This window comes from Molothrus ater, chromosome 1 (genome assembly GCF_012460135.2).
Source record: "Molothrus ater isolate BHLD 08-10-18 breed brown headed cowbird chromosome 1, BPBGC_Mater_1.1, whole genome shotgun sequence".
Taxonomy (NCBI): domain Eukaryota; kingdom Metazoa; phylum Chordata; class Aves; order Passeriformes; family Icteridae; genus Molothrus; species Molothrus ater.
In genome coordinates, this window is record NC_050478.2 from 8,589,001 (window position 1) to 8,614,419 (window position 25,419).

General features: G+C 40.1%; 1 protein-coding gene across 5 annotated transcripts in view; it reads left to right on the forward strand.

Annotated features, from left to right (window-relative positions):
* The first annotated feature begins 403 nt into the window (after positions 1 to 403).
* RBM33 (RNA binding motif protein 33) overlaps positions 404 to 25,419 on the forward strand; it is a 99,832-nt gene continuing 74,816 nt past the window's right edge. For 4 of the 5 annotated variants that reach the window (XM_036399908.2, XM_036399917.2, XM_036399926.2 and 1 more), the window contains exons 1-6: positions 404 to 579; positions 12,161 to 12,239; positions 17,100 to 17,148; positions 18,957 to 19,033; positions 21,510 to 21,801; positions 22,892 to 23,002. In XM_036399908.2, coding sequence (XP_036255801.1) covers positions 552 to 579; positions 12,161 to 12,239; positions 17,100 to 17,148; positions 18,957 to 19,033; positions 21,510 to 21,801; positions 22,892 to 23,002 — 636 coding nt within the window. In that variant the 5' untranslated portion in view covers positions 404 to 551. The remainder of the gene's footprint in view (positions 580 to 12,160; positions 12,240 to 17,099; positions 17,149 to 18,956; positions 19,034 to 21,509; positions 21,802 to 22,891; positions 23,003 to 25,419) is intronic. The other variant, XM_036399933.2, reaches the window with a different exon arrangement.

Consider the following 25,419-nt stretch of genomic DNA (forward strand, 5'->3'; position numbering starts at 1 on the left):
CGAGGAGTCACCCACGTCCGCAAGCGACACGTACGGACCCCCATCAGGGAGTCTTTCCCTCCCACTCCCCCTGTTTGTGCAGGCCAGTGGAGCCTGCACCAACACCGGCTCAGCCGCCCCGCACGCAGCCGGGACAGAGAGCGCTGCCCGTGCCGTGCCCCGCCCCGGCCGCCATTCCGCCCTCACGCCGCCCCCGCGCACGCGCCCCGCCCGCCGCGCACGCGCCCCGCCCTCACGCCCCGCGCACGCGCGGGGGGCGCCGGCCTGACCAACCAGCGGCGCGCGCCGCCCGCCCGCCCCCGCCGCGGAGGGAAGGCCCGAGGTCCGCCACCGTCCCAGCATGCAGCGCGGCGGCGACGGCGGTGGCGGCCGCCATGTCGTGCTAGTTTGTTGTTCTCCGGCGGCGGGAGCGGGGCCCGCCGGGCGCTGAATCCGAGCCCTTCCCGGGCCCCTCGCCCGCGTCCTTCGCCGCGGCACCGGCACCCGCCGCTCCGGCGGGCGGCACCGCGGCGCTGCTGCGACCCGCCGCCGCCTGGGCCGGCCGAAGAGCCATGGCTGCCGCGCTGGGAGGAGGCGCAGGTGGGTGCTGGGGCCGCGCCCGGGGGAGCGGGGCCGGCTCGGGGCGGCGCGGCCGGCGGGGTGAGGGGACCGCGGGCCTGGTGGGGCCCGCCCGGGGCCTAGGCGCTGCCGCGGGCGCGGCTGGGGGCGGCGCGTCCCGCGTGGCCGGGGCTGGGGGCGCGGATCGGGGGCAGAAGGAGCGGCCCTGGCACCGCGGGGTCCTGGCAGCGCCGTTCCGGTCCTGGGACCGGCCATGGCAGGGAGCGGCTGCGGCCGCTCGGCGGGGTAGGGCCCGTAGGGACAGCGGCCTCGCCGCGGGTGCGGGGCCTTCGGGGGACGTGGGTGGGTTTTAGTGAAAGGCATTCACAGGGTCAGTTAGGATGGAAAACATCTGTGAGACCGCTCCCTCCAACCTATGGCCGAACACCACCGTATCAACTAAACCACGGTACTAAGTGCCATGTCCAGTCGTTCTTTAAACACCTCTAGGGATGATTGGTATTTTTTCACATAGTTTTTACTGGTACAGGTGTGTGGCTCGAGTAACACGTCTTTAATCTGCAGCATAGCTATAATTTATTTCGAAGACTATCACGAAGTAGAGGATCTCACTTGAGAAGTGTAAAATGAAGTCAGTGTTTGACTCCAAGACTCTGAAGTGTTTGTTCCACTGTGCTTCTGCATGAATACAGATACTTGTACACATGGCATTTTAATAGACAGCTCTGTGGTTCTGATTACGCAGACTTTAAAATGAGAACATTTGGTTGGGTGATTAAAAGAAAGTCTTTCAGGGGTTTTTCTGGAGTCTTCAGGAGTGATAAAGTTAAGAGGATTTGTGTGTTTCTGTGCTTGTTTTCATTAGGAGTAGCAGTTTTTGATAAAGGCTGATCAGAGTGGTCAGTTGACCCACTTGTCCTTGTCTGTACAAAAGTTTTTGGTGATTTAGTCTCTGTAAGTTGTTGTCGAGGAGGAGAGGAGTGGTTGGTTCAGTGCTCACTCAGCTGAGGGGTCTGACTGTGCTCCATGGTTGATTTGATGGGTAACTAGGAATATAACCATAATTACATTTTTATCCATAATTACATTTTTATGGGAAGTCTTGCCGTACATAAAGGTAAATGTTACTAAGAAATTCCCAAATTTAGGATTTGAGTTTGGGAAGAAGGCTAGGAAGGACAGCACTAGTGGTAAAACAGCAAATATTTTAATACCTTGAGCATTGTTATAATAGGATTAAATATACTGCGATATTTGAGTTACTTTTCAAAAGTCTTTGTGCTAATTTCTGTGGTTCGGGTCTGTGGTTCCACTTGTGATGTGGAAGTAAGGTTGCCATTCATGTGCTAGGTGGAAGTTTTTGTGGTATTTTGAGGATAGAATAATTTAAGTAAAGTTTCTCTTTTGAAGCATTTTGGTTCTCATGTTTAAAACTGCTTCAAGCTGAATGAACGTGCTTTCATGTACTGCAGCAGGCAACCTTCAAGAAAGTGGTGAAACTGCCATTTCAAGGCTGATTTTTGTTGTTGTGGAGTTCCCATTTGTGTCCAGGGGTGAATTGGGATCCCTTTGTTTTTTTAAGTGGGCACAAGCAGTTGTTTGTTCAGCATTCACACTGTGCTCATCAGTAAATGGTGGCCACTTAAATATGGTCCCTGCCCCATATAGACAGTGTTTGTTTACTCTTGGTGCAACACTTGCTGAATGGAGGAACCCACAGGTCACACACTTATGTGGTCCATGTGACTACTCAGGGAAAATTCCTGGTTGAGGTTGTTAAATACATTTTTAAAGCTCAGTCAAGAAAGCCTAGGACTTACAGAAAAGGAATATGCAGCTGTTTTTGGGAGGGGACTGCTGTCTAAAGTCAGTAGTGGTAGCATGTGAAAGAAGCCCCAAACTAAGTGGTTTTGGTTGTTTTAAAGTTTTAACTGTAGAAATTAATGTTTGGAATTTAGTTTTTGAATTTTTGGGGTGAGGAAAAGACTTTAAAATATGGGCATAACAGCACCCCTCTGCTTTCTTAAAAGAAAAAAAAAGCAGGCTAATGATTGGTAAAATAGTACAAAATAGGTGTTGGGAATATAAATTAGTGTTAATTTGACATTGTAGCATGACAGCTGACAAAATTGTATAGTTTTGGCTTTGAGGATGCAGATTAAAGTTTAAGTCCTCTGTAAGGGTGTGTTACAGGGCTGAGAATGAAATGTGAAATGTCTGTGTTGGCTGAACATTTCAATGTATTTGATGGAAGGAAGGTGATGTGTCTATTGGACAGCATGTATGGACTCATTGCTCATTTATAGTTTTTCAAGTTTTGGGGAAATACTGGTGTGATTCTTTGGAATAAATAATTCACAAGTACTTCTGTGACCAGATGTGTTGGTGCAGCAAAGCTTTCTAAGGATGAAGGTTGAGGCTCTTTTGGTGTTGGGTTTCACAAACCAGAAAATTTTGAAGTGATGGTCTGTGAGGTCTCTGGGAGTAATTCACAGTTGCATAATAGTTTGCAAATTCTTTAGCTAATCAGCCTGATCCAACCTGCTTCAAGCTGTAGAATGGCTGCATGTTGAAACATGAGAAGTTGAGGTGAGTGTGCAAGTGATGAGGGACCTTGAGGGCTCATAGTTGCTCATTGATAAGGCACTGGTTCCCAAACTTTGTTCCAATTTTACACACAAAAACAGAACCAGAGGAAACACTGAGTGTTGAGTAACATAATCTTTAAAGGTGAGTATAGAGAGGATCGAGGCATTCTCCTCACCAGGATCCATGCAGAGCAGGCGAGGGACAGTGGCTACAAATTGCACCAGGAGAGGCTTCACTTGCTACAAGAAAGACACTTTTAACAGGGAGGATAATCAGTCACTGGAAAAATTTCCTCAGGGACATGATGGAAGCTCTGTTACTGGAGGCTTTTGGGATATGTTTGGACAGGGTGCTAGATAAATTATCTCCTCTAGGCTCCCTTTTTCATGGGAGACCAAGTGGTGTTGGAGGGTCCCTTCAAACCTGGACTTCTGCATGGTTTAATGATCATATAAGGTAACAACCATTTTGTATAAATGCTGACATTTTTTCTTGATATTTATATTGATATTTCTGGAGTCAGTGTGCAGCTCGATATTAGTCTCATTTAGGGAGAGGTTAAGCAACAAACCATGTTCAAAACAAAGCAAGGAGAAACTTTTCATTTTCTGCCATACTGCAGTAAGGGAAAATTATTGTAAATTTTCTTTTTGGATTAGTTTACTTCTGATGAACATCAGTAGCCTGGAAGACTTTGGGTGGAGATGTCTTGGGGTTGTGAGTCATGACATGGGATGGGGTGGAGGAGGAGTTGGAGAGGGTCCATTGACAGATGTGTCCCTTCCTGCTGGAAGTCTTGCATGAACAGTAGCAGAATGGCTGTTTCTTTACCTCTGAGGCTGTCAGCAGCTTCACTGAACCTGAGCATGTTTGAGGTCTGCTGTTGCACTCTCAGCAATGTCAGGGCTTTAAAGGCCTCTTGTGAAGCAGTTGATAAAAAGTGGAGCAAAGCTGATCCTGCTAGCACAGCATGTGTGGTAGGTTCTGTGTGTTGTGGATCACTGTCCAAGGATGCAGTAGAAATTGTCCAGGGTGACAGATTCAGTTGAACTTGAGCTTCAGGCTATTCAGCAGTGGCCTCCAGGGACTGGAAATGGATTCTACATTTGTGCCTGGGTGATGCACACATTAAAACTCCGTGTCTTAGAGGTCTAAAGAGTTCACAGTTCATGAAATAATATGCTCAGGGTGTACCAAGAACCTGTGCACCTGTGTTGTATGTAGTATTGTACTAGGGGCTAGTGCCAGAAACCAGTGCTGAGTAGTGTGCTTGAGGCAGGGAGCTGTCCTTTAAACACAGCAATGTTTAATCTCTGCTTTTTTGACAAGGTCTCACTCTTCTGAATGTCTTCTCTTTTCAAGTCATCTGAAATAAACATAGCCTTAGTATCAGTTGTTTTTACAAAAGCCAGGCCAAACTATTTTGCATCAAATACTACACCTCAGATTTTAGATCACATAGAATTTGTTGTCAGAATAATTTAAGATGATGGCTTTCAGAGGCTTGACCAAAAAACTTCCAAGTAAGTGATGTGATTCACCCTGTGTTATGTTGTGCTGTGATGCAGCTTCAATTTTAACTATAACTTTTGGTTGCTCTGAAGGATGCTGGAGAGTTTCTGGAGAGTTGCATTTTCTCATCAGTGTCCAAATCCATTTAGGAACCAAGCTTATGTGGATTTCATTTAAGCTCTCAGCTTTCCTTCACTGTTCAGCATTTGTAATACAAAGACTATGGCACTTTTGGTTTTCCAAAGCAAATATATTTTCTACTTCAATCAGACTTTGAAAGTAGATTTTTTTCTGTGACTTGGTATTTTTGGGTTTAGATGTAGTTTATTAATTAAAAAAGAAAAGGAAGAAGAGGCCCTATTTCTTTCAAGCATTGATTAAGAAATTTCAATTCCAGACAGCATAAAGTTGGTTATAAGAAGATAAAAATAATTTCTCTCCTGTAGTACCTTATTTTGCTTTATGTCTTTGAGGAAGCTAAACTTTGTCTACAGAAATAATTTGGAAACAAAACATGAAATACACTAATTGAGGAACGTGTTGGGCAGTTGTTGGGTTGTTATACTTAGTCACCGAGTACTTAGGGCTTCTATGAGTAATTGTTTACCAATATCAAGGCTGTCTGGTATCTGTCCCTGAACAGATAAACTGAACTGTTTGTGTTTCAGTGTGGTGTATTTGTGCATAATGTGGTAGTGAGGCTGAACATGATTTTTGTGATGTTGTAGGAAGGTTGATTATTTTGTAATAAGTGGGACTGGATTTATAGTGGGCTTCATGAAGTGTTGGGTTTGTAGCACAGACTTGGATTTAGAAATTCCTGTTGACCTCATGGTTTTTTTCCTGCCAGATGCTGTCAGGATTTGTTACCAGAAGTTTCTGTTAAACTGATGTTAACAGTACAGTTACCTTGCCAGCCTGTGCTACAGGCACACACATTGCTCATGAAACCTGTTTTTTGTGTTGCATGGCAAGAGATACCAAAATTCAGTTCACTGTTTAGCTATTATCACATGGTGTACTCAGGTGCAGAAAATCAAGTTTTTACAATTCCTGTCTGTTTTGTAACCTTTAACAATGAAATATGCAGAAATATATTTTGTAGAAATATGTTATTACATAAAAACAATCTGGTAAAATGTTTTTAAGCTGGAGTCTTGCTCTTGAAATGCTGCCAAGTTGTCATGTTTAGTGTTTTGAATGGGATAGAGCAAGATGGGCTTGTTATATTCAGTATTATTTGAAAAACATTGAAATGGTGTTTTTCATGTGGTAAATGACCTTTTCTTCTCTAATTTTCTGTTATTTTCTTTTTCATTTTTTTATTTTACTGGCTCCCTTACCTATCAAAGAATCATATTTGGTTTATTTTTATTTTGCCCCAAAGCAGTGAGTTTTAGTCACTTCATTGAAAGACCTGTTGGATAAAGAGTATGTAGGACTTTTTAATCCATTGAATTAGAGGATCATTGTGGCATCTCCATCTTGTTTTCAATCAGGAGAAGTCTTCAGTGCCTAAAACTTCAATAATAAGCTTTGTGTTCATGAAAGTGTAATGCTGAAGCAAACCAGAACGTAGAATTTTGAATTCTTCAGGTTTGTGAGACAGCATCTGGTTAGTGTTCCAGAAAGCTTTTAGGTGTAGGTCTGGGAGGACTGAAAATGCAGTTGTCAAGTGTTTTCCTTCCTCCAGAAGTCTTGGCCATGTCACTGCAGTAAAATACTCCATCGTAGCAACAGTTGCTATGTGTGACTACCTTTTCAGGCTCTTAGTACCATTTGAAGATGTTAAGAGCTCTGCAGTGTTCTGCTGATTCACCTCCTACGCTTGTGAGACTTGACTGTGCAGCCTAAGACTTCCATTTTACACAAAAAATTAGTGAGGATTTTATTGAAGGGGTGTCCACAGAGTTAGAAACTGCCATCAGCACAGCCAGAGAAGAAATGAGGCTTGTATTTTGTGGATTTCTGATGTGGATGATCTGTTCTTATTGAACAGGAAAAAAGATACCAGTTTTGGCCATATATCATAAAACCAGAACATAAGCTGTATGGAACAACTTGCAGCACTGCTGGTGCAGCACCAGGGTAAATATCAATAAAACAGGAGCCTTTTAGTGTGGGGCCTGTTGGATTTGCTGGAGATGCCCCAGTGAAGCCAGGAATGAAGAATTTGACTCCATGTTCTCAGAAGGCTAATTTATTACTCTATAATACTATATTATATTACAGAATATTATACTAAACTACTAAAGAATACAAAAGGGATACTTACTAAATACTAAAAAAGATAATAATGAAAACTCGTGACTCTCTCCAGAGTCTCAACACAGCTTGGCCCTGATTGGCCACAGTGAAAACAACTCACAGGAGAATCCAATGAAACAATCTCCAAACACATTCCATATGTGAGCACAACATAAGAGAAGCAAATGAGATCAGAATTGTTTTCCTTTTCTCTGAGGCTTCTCAGCTTCCCAGGAGGAAGATCCTGGGCAAAGGGATTTTTCAGAGAATGTGAATGCCACAGGGGCCCAAGTGTGTTTGTGTTTATTGTGCTTCACAGCTGGCCAGAGCCTTGCATGACAGGCTGCTCTGACAAATCGGCCAGCATTAGTCCTTCTCTGCAGCATCCTGAAACTTCCCTGCCACTTTAGGAAGAGCCAAGTTGTGGGTTGCCTTGGTTTTCCCTCTTTAACGGGCCTGTTCTGCTTCCTTATTCACTTCATGCTTTTTTTAGTGTTCCATAGGTCTCTTTTGGTTTGCTGTGCGTTTTTTTTTGGTTTACTTGCTGATTTTGCCTGGAAATCAGAGGGGGCTTAATGTGTTTAGAGATCACCTATCAGCATTTTCCAGTTGGTACCCAGCTGATGCACAACCATCATCTTGGTGAGCTTTGCTGGAGGAGGAGCTGTGGCCAGTGCCTGGCGTGTCTTAGCAACAGTTGCTGTGTACCAGTGCTGCAAGAGATACAGAACTTCTTCCCTGCCATAGGCATTTGAATGCTTTAAACCCTTATTTTCATGGATTTCCATCATCCATTTTTTTCCTACCATCTTCCACACAGTAATACTGAGAATTATTTTTTTAAAAAAATTAAACTTTGGCTGTTGCTTTCAGTGGTTATGAACTCTGCTGATGCTGAGTGGTTTTATTTCTGTACAAGTTAATGTTTTACAGGCATTTTACCACCTGTGACACAAACATTGACATAAAAGTTTCTCAAGGAGCAGCAGCTATAAATGTTACATTGATTGTTATTTACTGGTATTTTATGTTGTTATTGCCTAGACAGGTCAAAGAAAAAGAAATGTCTGTGTGGTTTCAGAAGTGGAGAGAAAATGATGCCTCATGAGCACTGTTAGGTATCACAGCACATTGCAGGTGCAAGGCCTGAATCCATTTCAGAGCTGCTGTCTCACAAATAAAGCTGGCATAGAATGCTGTGTGTAACTGTTGTGACTTCCTTTTCTAAAGAAAAGCTACGACCTGCTCTGGGCTCTGACAGTCCTTAATGTCAAAATGGCATAATTTGTAACACTCAGTGTCAGCTGTCACAGAACAAATAAGCATAAAAAAGAAAAGCTGTCTCCTTCTGTCCCAAAGATCTTTATATCATGTGTGTTGAGATGAGAACAGGGAGGTGAAGGGGACGTGAGGAGCAGTTCTTGCAAGGTGTGGTCACTAAGGCAAATGCACCAGTCATTTTGAGGATTTTGTGTGCATCCTGCTGGAGGGCACTTGGGAAAGGAGCTTTGCTGGATGCAGTTCAGCTCTGAATTTTGGTAGAAGTTGCTCATAAATAAGAAGTAAGATGTAAGAAATTTGGAGGGGTTGGAAGAGCTGGAGCATAGAGGTTCATGATGTTGGCTGAGTGGTGAGAGTTCAGGTCCACACTTTCCGGGTTCAGAAACTTGCCAGGAACTTGGATTGTCCTTTGTTATAATTTCTTCACTAGCAGTAGTAATAGGTTGAAACATTTTTATGGCTGTGAAACTTTGATATCTAGGTGGAAAAGTCAACCATGAGTTCTGTCAAAAAGTGTTTCACTGTGCTGTGGAGAGATTCTATGTGGAGAGAAGAAAGGTTTGGTGTGTAATTTTGTGTTGTCTAGATTTAAACTGGCTGATGTGAAGGTCCATCTCTGGAAGGATTGTGTGAAGGATCTTCAAGTGCTCCTGGTTTTATAATGCAGCTCTAGTGCTAAAGGGGTGCCTGAAATGAAAAAATATATCTTGCAAGCAGGCACACCTTAAAAAGAATTTACAGTCTTCCTGGTGATAATTTTCTTGAGCTGTGTTAGGCAATATTTGGACACTCGTTATTTGGATTGCTGCCAAACCAGTTGCTTTACCTTAAAAAATAATCTTTGGTGGTGGTTACATCAAGTCAGTGGATTACTGTAATCCAGCTGTAAGAATAGTGTCAGTGTAGGATGTTCGTGCCCTTGAAATGTCAGTGCACTAAGACAGGCACTGCAGCATGGTTTTGAGTGACCATAAAGAGAGCAATGTGACCTTTTTTTTTTTCCCCCACAGACACCACAGAATTAGTTAATTTAGTGTTCAGGAGGAAGATGGGAAATACTTGTGTATTTGTTTGATTTTCCTCTGTGAGTGAAATTGGAATAGGAGGTTGCAATATGGAGATATTTGAGCAGAGACCTGTAAAACAACTGTTTTCAATGGATTTAGATTATGCAAGTCAGTTAAAATATAAAAGATAAAATATAGACATATCTGTTGATAGTAAAGGGGAGAACCTCATCAAGGGGAATTATTTCTAGCTACTGTTTCAAAATAAAAGAGTTGCCACACTTGTCCTCTGTTGTATCATAATTCATACTGATCATTCTTTCTTTCATAGCTATTTATGATTGAAATTTCTGGTTTGAATGTTCTTAATACAGTGATGTTGCAAGATCTGCATTTTCTCTTTTTAATGTTTTTACCTTCTTTTAAACTTCCATCAGTCACTAACACTGATATTTTGATAAGATGGAGTGAGGAGTGAGTAGGTTTGTCATTGTATATGGGAAATATTCACTTAAGGATACTGGGCTGAGTTTAAGGAGCTGAAGACAGATTTGGTTTTGGAGATTTATTAAAGAAACCAACCAACCAAAAAACACAGTTCAATAAAACAGTTGTTCCTTGGCAGTGTACTTGGTCAAAGAGTTGAATGCAAATAGACTCAGGAGGGTAAGTGGATTTATGGCATTTTAGCAATCCCAATTCAGTGTCAGGCTGCAAGGATTGGATTTTGTCCTTGCAGGCTGTATTTTGCAGGCCATTCAACTGCAGCAGGTTTCCCTCTGTTGAGCATAACTTTTGTCCACTTGTTGGATTGTTACCCACGTTGTTAAAATGTGTGAACAGAGAGTGAATCCAGCTGTGCATTCTCTGTTGGGCTGCGGTCAGAGAAGGGGAGAGTGGAGGTTGAGGGTATGTGAGGGTATGTGCTTCCAGTTTCCTGGTGACAAGACATGATGTCTGAACAGAGCAAATGACCTTTGCATATTCTTGCAGAGAAATGGAAGTTTTTACATATTTCAGTAGCAAAGTTGTCATTTGCAAACTAAGCTATGCAAGAGGAAGTGGTGGGCTAAATTAGGGTATTTATTGAGAGAAATATGGAGCAGCAGTTGTTTCTTGGAAGGCAAGTGCATGTTTAGGTAGAGAGTGTAACCTGCTTGAGTGACTTCTGGTGGTTTTACTGCCCCAGTTGAGATGACTGATGGTTTTTCCACCTGACTTCCCTCTTGTGTGCATTGCTGCTGCTGACCTGCCCTGTGCTGTCCTGATGTTCACTCCTATTTTCACATTGCCTTTGCAGGCTCAGTGTTAGTGGATGAGCTTGTGGCCTCCAAGGCAAGCAGAGATTTGGCAGATGATGTTATCTTCACCTCCACTGCATCTCAGTTCCATGTATTTCTGGGGAGCTGCTGTTTCTGGAATGACCTTCACTGGCAGATTTTGCCCATGATTTAGCTCATGCTCTGTTTCCTTTAGGTGATCCTTGTTGCAACAGTGAGAAGAGGCAAAGCTGTGTAGTACATGCTGGGGTTTTTTATTGTTGAAGCATGGAGATGTTGGTTGATAGTGGCTGACCATGAGCCAGAAGTGTGCCCAGGTGGCCAAGAAGGGCATCTTGGTTTGTGTGTGTGGCCAGCAAGGCAAAGGCTGTGATCATCCTTTTTCCTTGATTCTGGTGAGGCCACACCTCAAATCCTGTGTTCAGTTTTGGACCTCTCACTACAAGAAAGACACTGAGGTGCTGGATTGTGTCCAGAGGAAGGCAGGGAAGTTGGTGCAGGGTCTGGAGCACAAGTCTGACAAGGAGCAGCTGCGGGAGCTGGGGGGATCAGCCTGGAGAAAAGGAGGCTCAGGGGGACCTTATCTCTCTGAGAGGAGGCTGTAGCCAGGTGGGTCTGTCTCTTACCCCAGGTAACAAGGGATAACAGGATGAGAGGAAAAGGCCTCAAGTTGTGCCAAGGGAGGTTTAGATTGCGTGTTGGAAAGGATTGTAAAGCTTTGGAACAGCCTTCCCAGGGAAGTGAAGTCATCATCCCTGGAAAGGTTCAAAAACGTGGATATGGCACTTGAGGACATGTTTTAATGGTGAACATGGTTGGTGGTTGAACTTGGCAATCTTACAGGTCTTTTCCAATCTTAATGATTCTGTAATTCTATGCTGGTATTTGTCTGTTTTCTTCATGCTAATTGAAAAGTAGAAAAAGGTGGTTTTGCATCTTCTAAACAACGTGCACACTCCTATTCCCACTCAGAAAATCCCATCTGTGTGGTTGCTTTGGCAACCTTTCATTTGGAATCAAAGGTTTAAAGAAACTGAAAGAGTTAAGAGTTTAGCTAGATTTAGTTAGGAGGATAGAAACAATTTATAATGATTAAGAGTATACCAAGAAGAGTAGAAGTAATGGGGAATAGTTAATTATTAGCAGATAGAGTAGTTAAGGCTAAGGATATAAATCAGTTACTTGTCTTACTGTGTTTGAAGAAGCAGGATAAATATTTGGAGCTATTGTGAAAATGAAGAAACTGTGACCTACACCTGGGCCCTGAAACTTGAGCTATAGCCAAGGGGTCCAAAGCCTGCCAGCAAGGCAGAAGTAAAAAGGTCACTGTGCTCTCAGAAGACCACAGACCCATTTGGAAGCCCACTGACTTAATTCAACCAAGAGATTGTGCAGGTGTAAAAAGAACTTTGGACTCATTTTAATACATTTTAATGGGAAGCAGGGGTAGGTGGGGTTAGGTAATGCATTTGTATAGGTGTATTGGGTATTTATATGAATTTGTAAGACTTTTGTGAATAAATGGAGAGCCAGAACTCAGTGAATTTTGTACATCTTTGGGAAGTTACTCCCCAAGTGTGCCCAGTGCTGTCAATGAACACAGCCCACTTTCTAACTAGTTGGAGAGTTCTATTCTGTGCTTCAGTTTCAGTAAGGATTATTTAATGTAGTCACTTTTTTTTACAGATGATGACTTTGATCAGTTTGATAAGCCTGGTGCAGAAAGGTCTTGGAGAAGAAGAGCTGGAGATGACGACTGGGACAGGTAGGTAGAATATTTCCATGTTCAGTTCTCTAAGCTGAATTGCATTGTTCTGTTTTCCCATTCTGGCATTTTGTACTCTAACATTTAGAGCAGTGCACATTTAGATTCTAATGAAGATGTTGTTTTGCATGTGTCAGCCAATGCTAGATCATGCCAAACATGTACTTGCCTTGAGGAATATAGAGCATTGTGAAGAGATGCCTTTAAAAATTGGATAAATACAAAGTATTTGTGGTTTGTAATTTCGCAATTAATGTTTTGGTTTTGCTTTTAAATATTTAATAGAGCTAGGTGGTTTAAATAGAATTTGCTAGTACTTGAATTTTCCCAACTTAATTTTTAAAATATTTTTTACTTTAATGTTTAAATTAATACTTAAATTTTTCTACTTTGAGCTTTAAATTCCTATTCTCAAAGTTCTACTTCAGTTTTAAATTGGGAGAGAGGAAGAGAGCTTAGGCATGGGCTTCTTCAACAATATGACTGTTCTAAAGATAGAGAAGTGTGTGTGCTCTGGGTTGTTTTGGGGGAGAATGTGTGTTCTTTAATGAGACAGGAATCAAGCTGCTAGCTACACTGATCTGCTCTTTCTGGGAGAAAACATTTCACTTATTCTGTCATTTTTCTATGATTCCTTTTTAGTAATAGACTTGTTCAGACTTTGCCAGTGGTTTTCACTCTAAAAAGGAGAAAATATTCCAAGTAGATTTCTGTCTTCTCTAATAATCACTCAAGTGATTGTAGTAAACAAATTTTACTGTACGTAGTTTTCCACTGAGCTGAGCCCTTGGAGTAAATCAACTGCTCTACATTTATTGTCATTCCAGAGGCATTAGTTTCCTCTTCCTTGGTGTTCTGCTAGGTTGAGTGGGTAGTTTTCATTGCTGCAGGAGGATGTGACTGAGGAATTTGGGCAGTAGCTCTGTATATTCAAGGTGTTCTGCTGTTTGCTGATGAGCAGTGCCTGCTCTCTGTCAGCCCAGTGCAGCTGTTTGAGGGTTGGAGCTGAGGTGCACCGAGGAGCTGCTCTGCTTTGAGAGTGGAATTAAAATAACTTGCTCAGGCTGGGACTCTCCTGGGCTGCCTCCTGTACCCAGGACTGGCCATTCAGAAACCTTAAAATTGCAGGCAGAATGTTTTGTATTGGAATATTTTCTGAACTTTTGGCCTTTGGTGCATAAATGGGTGGGCTCTTAGCTGCTGACTGGTCACATTCAGGTTTAGCTCCCTACTCATCACTTGATAAGATCTGAAGGAGTCAAGCAGCTGTTACATCAGAAGTTGGAAGCTTTTACCCAGTGGCAAACTCTGCTTGTGCAAAGCTGGTTTTAATAGGACTTGACAGTAGTTTTAGAGTATTTGCACTGAGCTGAGACTTTGAAGTATACAGGGACTTAGTTTTAGAAAAATGTTTTCATTTATGTGTTTATTATTAGCTGTATTTAATTTAAGAGAGATTATCAAAAATTCAGTAGTGAAATTGTGAGGGAAGTGGTTTCAGTTGCAGAGCAGAAGATTCTAGAGTTTCATCTTGCTGATAATTTCAGAAATCTCATTTTACAACTGTATCTAGTAAAATGCTATTTGTATGTCTTGGAATATTTTTTTTTGTTAATATTATTCTCTTCAAATTGCAAAGCTCTCTTTGTAGGTGTTGAGTTCTGTGGTTGTCTTGGCAATTAGAAATGCTGTACATGGTATGTTGCCTAATGTAATTGCTTAGGAGTTTTACCTACCTGGCCTAATTCAGTGTAGGACATAATTTCTCAAAGATGGAAAAAAGTCTGGATGAACACAGTAATCTTGGTGTTTTAATGCTTCATGTGTTGTTTTCAACTGAAGCATCATTTGGGAGGGAGAGATGAAGGAGTTCTGGTAGTCACACATCCTCATCAACCATCAGCTCCTGCTGTGTTGTTACTTGACTGAGTCCCATGCCCCAGTCACTTAAATAATTAAAATAATAAGATTTTAAATATAGAAGTAATATATTTATTAGTAGTAATTTATTTCATATATAATTAAATGTTGAATTTTCATATCTCTGTCCTTTCTCAAACCCTGGAGGGTGTTAACTGAGAGTTGGAAGGCCCCAGTTATTTGGGAGTACAAATGTAACATTGTTCTTGGAGACTTTTCCCCATTTTTCCAAGTTTTTTTCCTGAAACATTTGTGTCCTTGCTACTGCTCATGTTTAATGAGGCATGCTTATGAAATTGGAGACTTGAAAGGGCCAGTCTGGCATCTTTATCACCTTAATTTGTACATTTATCTCATTAAGTAGCCCAAAGCTTGGGTTTGGGAAAAACCTGCATTTCTGGTGCTCTCCTTCAAGATGACAGGGCAGGTTTAGTAGCTGATTTTTGCTGAAATTCACTCGTTCAGACCCCTCTTTGAGATTTCTCTATGCTGGCTGAAAATTTTCCACTTTTTATTGTCTGCTTTTTTTTTTGTTTTTGTTTTGGTTTTGTTTTTTTTTTTTTTTTTGGTGTTTTGGTTTTTTTGGATTATTTTTTTCTTATTTGAGTAGGCTAAATTTATTCAGTGAGGAAAATGTTGGGCATTGGGAGTTGAGGAAGGGGAGGAAAATCTGTCTCTTTCTTATGAGAGCAGCAAACCCAAAATTATCTTAACCCAGTATTTCCTGGTATTGTGGTTTTGGAAAGACTTTTAAGACTTTTGTGTCTTGATGATAGCAAGAGTGAGATGCTTTTGGAACTAGAATAGGTGTGTACTTTTAGTTCCACTTTACTGTGCAGCCTTTTCACTGTTACTTTGTTTACTAAAAAAGTTACTCATGGTTATTTTTCTTTTTCTAATTTATCAATGAAAATACTGAATGATATTGAATTTTTTAATAGGTTTTGAAGGGCACCCTGTGAACTACTTTTTGCTTCTGATACAAACTTCATTTATATCCTAGTGTTAATTTTTTTGACTGTCAAGCAATAGGTCAGAGTTTCTGAAAATCTAGAATATGTTTGCAGTTAATTTTGGAGATCAAATGTTATTTTTTTTCCGAAACAATCACTTCAGGGATCCTTTTAATAATGTGGTAAATAGGCCTAGGTATGTTCAGATAACTAAATTAATCTTTCACTTTCTTTTGCATTCCTTTCCTTAATCTGAATTTCTTGCTACCCAGACTTGGTTTTTATCTTTGAATGCTGCTGCAACATATGCTCTTGCCATCTCTTGGAATTTCTCTAGTGCAGTTTTATTAAAAGCTGTCATGGTTGGCCATAGTGCTGGAAATATTTTCAAACATTTTGGTGCATTTGTCAGATTACTGACAGTTGGAAAGATCAGTGTTTTCTTTTTTTTTTTTAAGAGACAAAATTGAAGTAGGAAATTCTTCTGCAGCCATTTCTGTTCCATAGACTCTCCTGTCTCTAAAAGAAAAGGCTGAATTTCTAGTCAGTTTGCTCTTTGGAATGTGTCTAAAAGAAAAGGCTGAAATTCTAGTCAGTTTGCTCTTTGGAATGTGTGATATGTCTTATCTCCCAGTTTTTGTTTAATATTCCATTGAGCACAAAACAATTGCTGTTTGTTAATGTTCAGTCATTCCTGGACCTGTTTGTGATCAGTAATAGTGGATAAATTCTGTATATTGATGTTGATGTCCTATTTAGGGCTTATTTGGTGTATCATTTGTTCTTTCCTAGCCCACAAGAGTATTACAACCCTCACTACCCCTTCCCTCCTATGTTATCTCTACAGTAATTGGCTCTGAAAGAGATTGATCCATCTGAAAACCAACTGCTGTACATTTTGGGATTGTCCCCCCATTTTCAAGCATTTGCCATGTAGTCCTAAGGAGCTCCTACACAAATTCCTTTCCAGTTCATATAGGCTGTTCTCACTTGGGATGATTTGGGTTTTATGTACTACCTAAGGGGTGGTGGGTTTTGTTTCTTTTTTTTTTTTTTTAAGGTGGTCAGGTAGAGATAGTCTCTGAAAGTACAGCTCATATTTCAAATCACTGGCATCTCATTGTAGTATTGATATGCATATTCTAATACATGGTTTTGTCAGTAACAAGTATTTGTTATTGAAGGGAATCTGGTCATCCCTGTCACTAGATAGTCCTTTCACTGAAGGAGGAATGAAATTAAGCAGTTTGTCTGAAGTTTAGCTCACCTGGAATGTAGTTCCTTGCACTGAATTGTATTTATGGGGCAGTTGCACTGTGATGGCAGAAGTGTTGTAAGCCAATATTTCTGTGCTTCCTGAATTTTGGGGCACAAATATGGAACTGATGAAACATGCATTTGATTTTGTCACCCTACAAATGTGTGTTTGACCTTACCCTCAACTTGAGGAGGAGGAAATGAAGTATTTATGCAAGATCAAAGTCTAAGCCTGGCTTTCAGGACAGGTCCAGGCTCCCAAGCCAGGCAGCTTTCCAGGCTCCCAGCTCCTTGCTGAGTGCAGCTTGGGCCACATGGGGACCTGTACACTGAGCCTACAGGACATTCCTGTCCCATGTCCTCCCTGGGGAGCTGGAAATCAGCAATTTGGAGTTTGGACAGTGTGTCCAAGTGGCCTTGGAGTGAAGGATCTACAATGGCTGTGTTTTGGCTGGCTGTGCCTGTTCCTATGTTGTGTTTAGTTGAGAGAATATGGAAAGGAGAGCATATAGAAATGAAGTGACTGTGCAATAGCAGACTTATTTAATATGTATGATCTGTTGTTTCACCGAAAAGTAAAAACCTTTTATTCCCTGAATGCTTTGCTAAAATAGGCTTTGTGATGGCTTGGCAACAATCCTCCTTGAGGCAGTTTTTTAAAGCATATGCCCTGTAAGGTTTTTGGGTTTGTTTTGTAAAGTTCAGCTTCTTAAATTTGTTTGTTTTGCAGTGAACTTGATGATGACTTGCTTGGAGAGGATTTGCTGACTGGAAAAAAGGTAAGAGATGTGCATTAAAGTGAATTATTTCAGATATTAAAGTGTGAATGTTGTTCAGCTTAGACAGTTCAGGTGTTTGGTTTGACCTCATGTATTTTACAGTCACCTCCCCAAAGCACAGCCACAGGTACCTGAGGTCTGCCTTACTGCCAGAGCATTCTGCACCCAGGGCTTTGGTTCCTTTTGTGAAATACCTCCAAGTGTGACTTTTTAAAATAAAACTTAGCGAAAAACTTCTTTTCAACCCAGTTAGGTCTCCTGAATGCTAATTATCATGATGGAAAATTTAATCCAAGTGTCACTTTCCTGGCTGTTAAAAATCACTTGTCAAAATACCAGCAGTATTTACCAGAGAGGAAATCAAAAAGCAGTCATTGTTGGCTGTGAAAGTTCACACTCAGTGTGCATGATCTGCTACCTTGTTGTCTGATGAGGAAACATATTTTTCCCCCTTTAAAGTGAGGGGAAAAATATGTCAGCAGCTAAAACTGGGAAACATAAACAAGTTTTCCCCATGTCTGCTATAGACTCTTCCTGCTGGTACCTATTTCCAGGACTGAACTCTGGGAAAAGAGCTAAATTTACCTTTGGATTTGCCAGATATCCATAGGAGAAGACATGTTTGAGAAATCAAATTGACAGATCACCTATTTCTATATTTTATCTTTTAAATGAACTAATTTTGAAAGTAGTTTTTGAAGTTCCAGTTGGAGATGAATAGGTTGTTAAGAAACCCAGCTCTATATTAAGAGTTGAGTTTTATTTATTGTAGTTTTTTATAACCATCTTCTAAGTGTTGAAAGTTAGCTTCTTGAAATTATTATAACTTCTGTAACCATTTCCTATTAAAGATAGGAGGTTCCTTATTCTCATGTGCTGGTTTAAAGAGGATACAATTCCAGGAGGATAATGATTGCAGATGTTTGTTACACAGTTACCAAAACCAGAAGTGGTTAGTATTGAATGGAGGTGATAAAGCTACTTACTTATCTTTAAAAATTATATATGTGAATGCTAACCTGTACTTGATTCTCCAGTGTATTCTAGTTTTTGTGCCTTTTTTATTCTGTTTAATTTGCCATGTTACAGGGCAGTATCTGTGGGTATGGACTCATGTGACGGGGTAATAATGGATTTCTTAGAAAGTTTTCCCTGAGTTATTTAGGCTAAACTTCCTTCTATTTAATCTCATCCCAGTATACTTTTAGATAAATCTATCTTTGTGTAACCTCGCTGGCCCTTTTACTTAGAGTTTGGAAATGTTACTCAGCAGAACTGCAGTTATCTCTCCCTAGGGGGTAATTATTTAAAAAAGAAACAACTGAAAGTTGTTTAATTTGAGAGACCAATTCGGAGGTTTTTTCTTCTCTTACAAAGTAATCATGATTTTTCAGTTTTCTTTATCATATCCTTTCCTCCAGTCTCCTATTTCTTCTCTCTAGAAATTGCAATTCATGTGTTTTCTGGACTTGTCTAATCTATCAAGGTCACAAGGCTGTGTACAAGAGCTAACCTTTCTTCCTTCCTGGTCTGTCTTAAGTGAGGTGTCATCTTTGGCCATATTTGAGAATGCATTAGTGAAAAAGTGTTGATAGACAAATTTGAGTTCTGTAAATTTCCTTTGGATTGTCAAAGATGTATTTTAAGATTTGTGATCTTGTGTTGTGTGATTTTTATTGCTGAATTACGTAATTTCTTTGAAGATATGGTCTTAGTTTGGGATGTATTCTTCATGAAAAATATTTAGCCTTCAGTACTTAGTTAAGTTTGTATCTTTGTGTTCATGATTGACTTTTTTTGAAACCTAGAATCAGTCAGACTTGTCAGATGAAGAGCTGAATGATGATCTTCTGCAAAGTGACAATGAAGAGGAACAAGAATTTCGGTATTTCTTTTTTGAATCTTGTCTTGGACAACTCAAAGCTATGAATGACTCCTATTACTGATAGCTAATAACTACTAAACTGAAGTTATTGGTATATACTTAAAATAGTTTTGCTTTTTACCTAGCCAGATACTTAGTGATTAGTAGCATTGTTAACATTTCAGTAAAATTATTTCTTGTTAATTTTGATCTAATAAATTTATTCAAATTTCTAAAAAGCTTATAAGAAGAAATAGTGTCATCTGCTGTGCATATAGAATTAATTATAAGCTCTTACAGGGCTTTCTTTGCTGCCTCAGTATTGCTTACTGTGGTAAGCCTCCTTCTGATGCCAGATGTTTTTTTGCCTTTTCTTTAATATATCAGTTTTATGTATCCTCAGTACACTTAGCATGCATACTTGTAATTCCTTAAGTCTGATAATTTATCATAGTCCTAGTGTTCTGTTAGGCCAGGAGACCAAACATCCTGAAGGCCTTGTAGTAGGAGGCTGGAAAACCCTACACTATCTTGGGAAACCAAGGTCCTCTCTAGAATGCAGCCTGTAAATTGGAGATTTGGCCCAGCCAGGGGGGAATTCCTTGGGGTGGGAGAATATCACACTATTCATTCAAACCTCTAATTGGGGCATCTTCGTTAGATATGCTGATTTGTAAGGTCTGTAAATTGTATCTGGGATCTATCATGTGCTGTGTGCATTTTGGTACATTCCACTTTGGTGAAGTGGTGCACCCTAAGGATCCTTATTAAATACCAAGGTAAAAACCCTTTATCCCTTAACTGTGGCTGGCTCTTAATTTTTAGGACCAAGGGAAAGGAATCACTCCTATGTAGTCCTTTTCTGCCATCTTTCTTTTAAAAATCTATCTTACCTCCTAAGACTCTGAGGAAGGCAATTTGTGACTTAAATATTTGTGTACAATTACATAGCAGAAAATTTTGAACAGACTTAATAGGATTAAGGCATTTCCATGGGAGTTTACTGAGAATCCTGCCCTGTGAATACCCTGTAGTAATACAGTTTCTCAGCTGAATTATGGGCATTACAAGTCAAAATGAGTGTCTTGTTGTTTTTGCTTTTCAAGCTGGAGTGAAGTAGGAGAGAAAGTGCTTGTAATGCCAAAGTGATGCAGTGCCATTGCTGCTTTTACTGGCCTGTTTTTCCAGCTTTCCATTATTGCATGCTGTGCAGGGCATGTCATCTGAAGGGCTGTGAATGTATGTATATGTGTAACATACATAGATCTCCATCTCTGAGATCTCCTGTATTAGCTGTAATTAGGATAAAGACTCCAGTCCCTATGTTGGACTGATGAGGATGTGATAAAATGCTCCACCATCAAATCTCTCATTGGCTGTCATTTTCTCCATGCAGGAGGGAGGGTGGGACTGTTCCCTTCAAGAAGGGGAATCCCAGTTACAGTTCTTGGCTGTTTTTTCGTTGTATGTCCTCCTTGAGACACCTGGGTAGCAGAGATGGCTGTGTGACCAAACACAGTGGTGATAAAACATCTCAAATGTGATAATATTGCTCAGTGGAAGCAGGTTTCTGTAGAAAACTTTTGCATTATTAGCAGCTTTATTGCCAGAGAGAGCCTTTCCCTTGCCCTTATGTTTCCTGTCAACCTCGTGTTTCTGTAGTTGGGAGGATAATGATAATCCTGCATAATGTCTTCACTTTTGTTTTAAATCTTCTCTCTCTTAAACATGCAAATAGCTCAAAGCTGCCTGGGTCTTGTTTCCCCAAACTTGAGAAAATGGAGAATAATAGGAATGTTATTTAAAAAAAATAATTCTTTGTTTTCCTTATACACAGAGCTCTCAAATCAAGAACTAGTCTGCTGTTGGTTAGTTGCTTTTTTGTGTTGATGGCACTGGCTTTTGTAAACAGTAAACCCTGAGCTTTGCTTTGCCTGCCTGAAGATTATAAACTTGCCAGTTTTTCTATTGTTTTTTTTCAGTGTCTGTGCTGGTTAAGAATGTCTTAATGATTTACATTACAGTTTTGACTATTTGTTTTATATTAAGTAGAACATTTAATCTATCATAAAAATGCAAGTTTGAATTCAATAATCAAGAATGAACAATGTTAATGCATTTAGTAAAAAGTGTTTTACTAGTGTATTCTGAAAGATTAGGAAAATAGATGCAGTTATAGTCATTTTGTGTATTTTTTTTTGTTATTCTTGGAATTAAAATTGAATCTGGTCTGCTTTGGTTACCAAGCAGGACTTTTGCCAGTTTGACCTGCTAAACCATCTGGTTGGTTTGATTCCCCTGGTCAAATAGCCTGCAGCTGGTGATAAGCTGCATTTTAGTATGCATTATGAGGATGTGGCATGGAGTCAAACAGTATATGGGGTATAATTCTATCCACCAACTTGGAGATTTTACGTTTGTTGGCTTTGTTTTGCTGAATCTTTGTGAGTAGTTGCCAGTTAGACTTGAGCCTCTGAATTGTGCCCCTGTCCCACAGCTCTCCAGGTGTCACAGTGAGCCTCAATGCCACATCTGGGATCCTGACATCGTACGAGTCCATCAACGACCCCTCACTGGAACACGAGTCTGAGTATGACCAAGGGGAAGATGAAATTGGTTATGACAAATCTGAAGCACCTGAAGAATATGCCTCAGAGTATGCAGAGGAAGGACATTATGAAGGCAATGATCCTGAGCTGACAGAAGACCAAATAGAATATGGGGAAGAGCCTGGAGAAGAAGATGAAGTGCTAGACCTTGAAATCAATGAACCCCTAGATGAATTTCCAGTGAGTTTCCTTCTATTGTATCTTCAAAGATAACATTGCTTCACGTGCATAGGGTTTTAGACTGATTTAAAATCTGTTTACCTCCCTGGGGAGGAGGGGAAATTAGACCTATTATCACTGTCTGCCAGTTTCTTTATCTAGGCTGTGACAAAGTTTGTGTTGACAGCTTGTTTGGCGGTAGGTAATGCTCCTTTGTCATGCTGGAAAGCAGTTGAGAATCATGACCTTGAGGGTTGTATCCTTAAGGAAGAAAACTGCTTTGTGTGGTGGAGATACACTGCCAATTGTTAGAAGTACTTAATGCAAAAGCTTTTATCCAGGCTTTAGACAAGATCTGATAAAGTCCTTCCAAGGTGAAAAGATTATTGACCTGCTAAAGACATCTTTAAGGTGCTAATATCCCAAAGTGATTGATGTCCTGCTTGTTCATCCTTTTTGTAACTGAGAACTGTCTAAACCTGAATAAAGAGATTGGAGGTTAGTTCAGAAAATGTCACCTGCATAATTCAATATAATTTAAGCGGCATATTAGGGAACATGCACTGACTTTAATTGTTAATGAAATGATTTAATCTTAATCAAAACAGTATGTGATCAGTGAAGTGTTTGAAAAATACAAGCAAACTTAAGCAAGATTTTGCTTTTGTTTTATGTTCATAATTTTTCAGAGTTGAACCCATGCATATGTAAGCCCTTGCAGAATGCTTTAAGAATGTTTGTATTTGATGGGGTGAAATCTGATGTTAATGTATATGTGCTGTGGCCAGAAAGTCCTGCAGTGTTTGCTTCGTGAATTTGTAATCAGTGGATGCAAATGTATAGAAGTAGTACTGGGACAAACAGTATTAAATGGGATCTTTATGATGGCATTGCTGGGATATGAATGGAAACTGTTTTGGTTTTGATAATTTTGAAATCACTGTCTAGTTAAAAGCCCTGCTGATTATGCTGTATGTGTGCCATATCACTCACAGTTTACTGTTCCCAGAGATGCAATACTTCTCTTCCACTCTGGAAGCTGCAGCAATGCAGTCAGACCTCACCTATTCATTGGCCTTGTGTTTTTTCACCCTCATCTTTACTGCTTTAGGATGAAGATTACATGCAATCATATAATGAGCAAGCAATGGAAGAACAAGGAGAGTATGCAGCTGATGAGGAATTGGAAGAAACCCGGACAATGGCTAATGAATCAGAAGAGGTATGTCATGAACTTAATGGAAACTTTAAATAACAAGTTCTGTTACAATTTGATTTTGTAGAATTGTACATAGAATTATACATAGAATTGTGCTGGATAAGAATTGATGCAACTTTGCCAGTGTTGAATTATTGGTGGTAGTACTCAATGTATAAAATGAATTGTGATAGCATCTATATCGTCAAACATACCAGATCCCCTCTCCCCTTGGGATTAGAATCATAAGGGAAAGCCCAAAATGTGCATATTTAGTTTTGGCTTCAACATTAGAAACTTCAGGGGCCCATTTGGGTAGGAAATGACAGTAATACTGCACAGTCTGTTAAATCTCCAAGAGCTGTGGTGCTTCCCTTTCCAGGTGGATCATTGTTGCTGGTGGGATGTACATGCAGTTCTTGGGTATCCCCCTTTGAGGGAGGGGGTGTAAGCATGGAAGGTTTGGTGTTTTGGACAGGCAAAGAGATTGCTGTTTTGAAAGTTGTGTTGAGACTGAAATTCCTGTGAGATTTATCTTCTTCAGTGAGGAAAATGGATGAGTTCCTTCATTTGCCATAAGAAAGCTTATGGTAAAGTCTGCCAAGTATGTATTCACTAATTATAGCCTGGTAGTGATGCCTAAAGGTTTTTTAGCTTTTCATATATTTTTCATATATCTACAGCCTTGTAGATTTTTAATACGTATTTGTGTAGGTTCTAGTATTTTTCCCTGCCCTCTCTCACAATTTAACAAACCTTTACTTTACATTCTTGAAATTCTGTTTAGTCTTATTCTTAAGAAGATAATTCCTGACAAGGACATCTTATGTTCTACCAGAACCTAGGAGACATAACAAGAAAAAAGGGAAGGAGTCCTTGGACCAACTGACCCAGGGCTGGGTTACTGGCATACCTGATTTCCTATTGGATGTACTGGCTAGATAAACTAATTAATTAACCTTATAAAAATTATAGCAATCCTGTATCATGCATGTGCAATGCCATATTTTGTGCAGCTGCAGCTTTCATAAAAGAGTTGCTTTTTTATCTTACCACTTCAACTGTGTTGCAAGGTTTTTCCTTTTGTTATTAGGCAAGAGTACACAACCATTTTTAATTTGCAGCAAGTTTTTGATGTAAGATTTTTTTATCCTTTCCCCACCAGGAATCTGCATTAATATTACTTTTATTCCAGTTCTTAATTAAATAGGATTGAATGGATTACCTGCTGAGAAGTGTAGTCAGAGTGTATTTCCTCTTTGGAGCTTTAACTCATCAGGAAATTAATTCCTCAAAGACACAGCAGCATTACTGTATGAAGTTCTCACAACTGGGTGTGCTGTGATGCTCCAGTTGTAGCAAACCTATCTTGGTAAAACAACATTTTTTGGTAGGTGGAGTTCTGCATTGAAAGGGACCACCTGCATCCTTCAGCCTCCACTGTTGCAAGTGTAACATCTTGCACAAAATACACATTCATGTCGTTAATTTCCTGCTTCCCAAGTGTTAAATCTGCCCTTCAAAAGAGCTGTGACATCCTTGTACACTTTTTATTCCTTCACTGGATTGATACACATTTTTGTTTTGATGTTTTGGAGGTGAACTGATGCATTTGTGGTGTCTGCAGCCACACTCTGAGATGATGGACACATGCACATCATATAAAATTAAATGCATAGCTGGGACTCAATGCCAAACTTATTGCTGTAAAAAACCACAGCTTCATTTTGGGAATGAGAATTCTCTAATATTCACATTGTCTAAATTTGTCTAATTCAGAATTAAATGTGTTTAATTCAAAAGGTACCAGTGATGAAAGTTTTAAATTTGTTTTGTAAAGGAAGCTTTTATGGAATTTGTTCATCATATATGGTGAATGTTTTGGCCATATCTTCAGTTACTCTACATTTTGGCTTTATTCTCATGGTTTGTAGACTTTCACAGGTTTCTTTTTTCCAAAACCATGCCATCTTTTTGTTACTTTATTATTTTGTATGGATCTTACTTCCATTTAGCAGTAGGCTCACAGTTGCACTCTCTAAAGAATGGGAGAGAACCTTTCTAGAGTATTCACTTCTGTTCATTGCAGATGCCTGCCTCCAGCTCTGAAGAGTTCTGTTCTTTATTCAAGATTTAAGTAACAGCACTTTACCTTAAATCTCATAACATTCAGTGCTTGTAAACAGGGGTAAGGGTTGGCATTCTCCTGCAACAAAAGAGTGGAGCTGTAATGGATCTGGTACAAAGAAAGAACATTATTGTCCCTTGGTTGAAATTTGGCATCTGAGTAACAGAGAAGGATGTTGGGTGTCTTATTTTGAGCAGTTATCACATTAAAATCAGCTAAAGCCTCTTACTATATTGCATGAAGAAATAAGAAATCTTTTTGTAAACCAAGAGAAAAACTGACTGGCTGGGGAGTTGGAACGTGATGGGGGAAA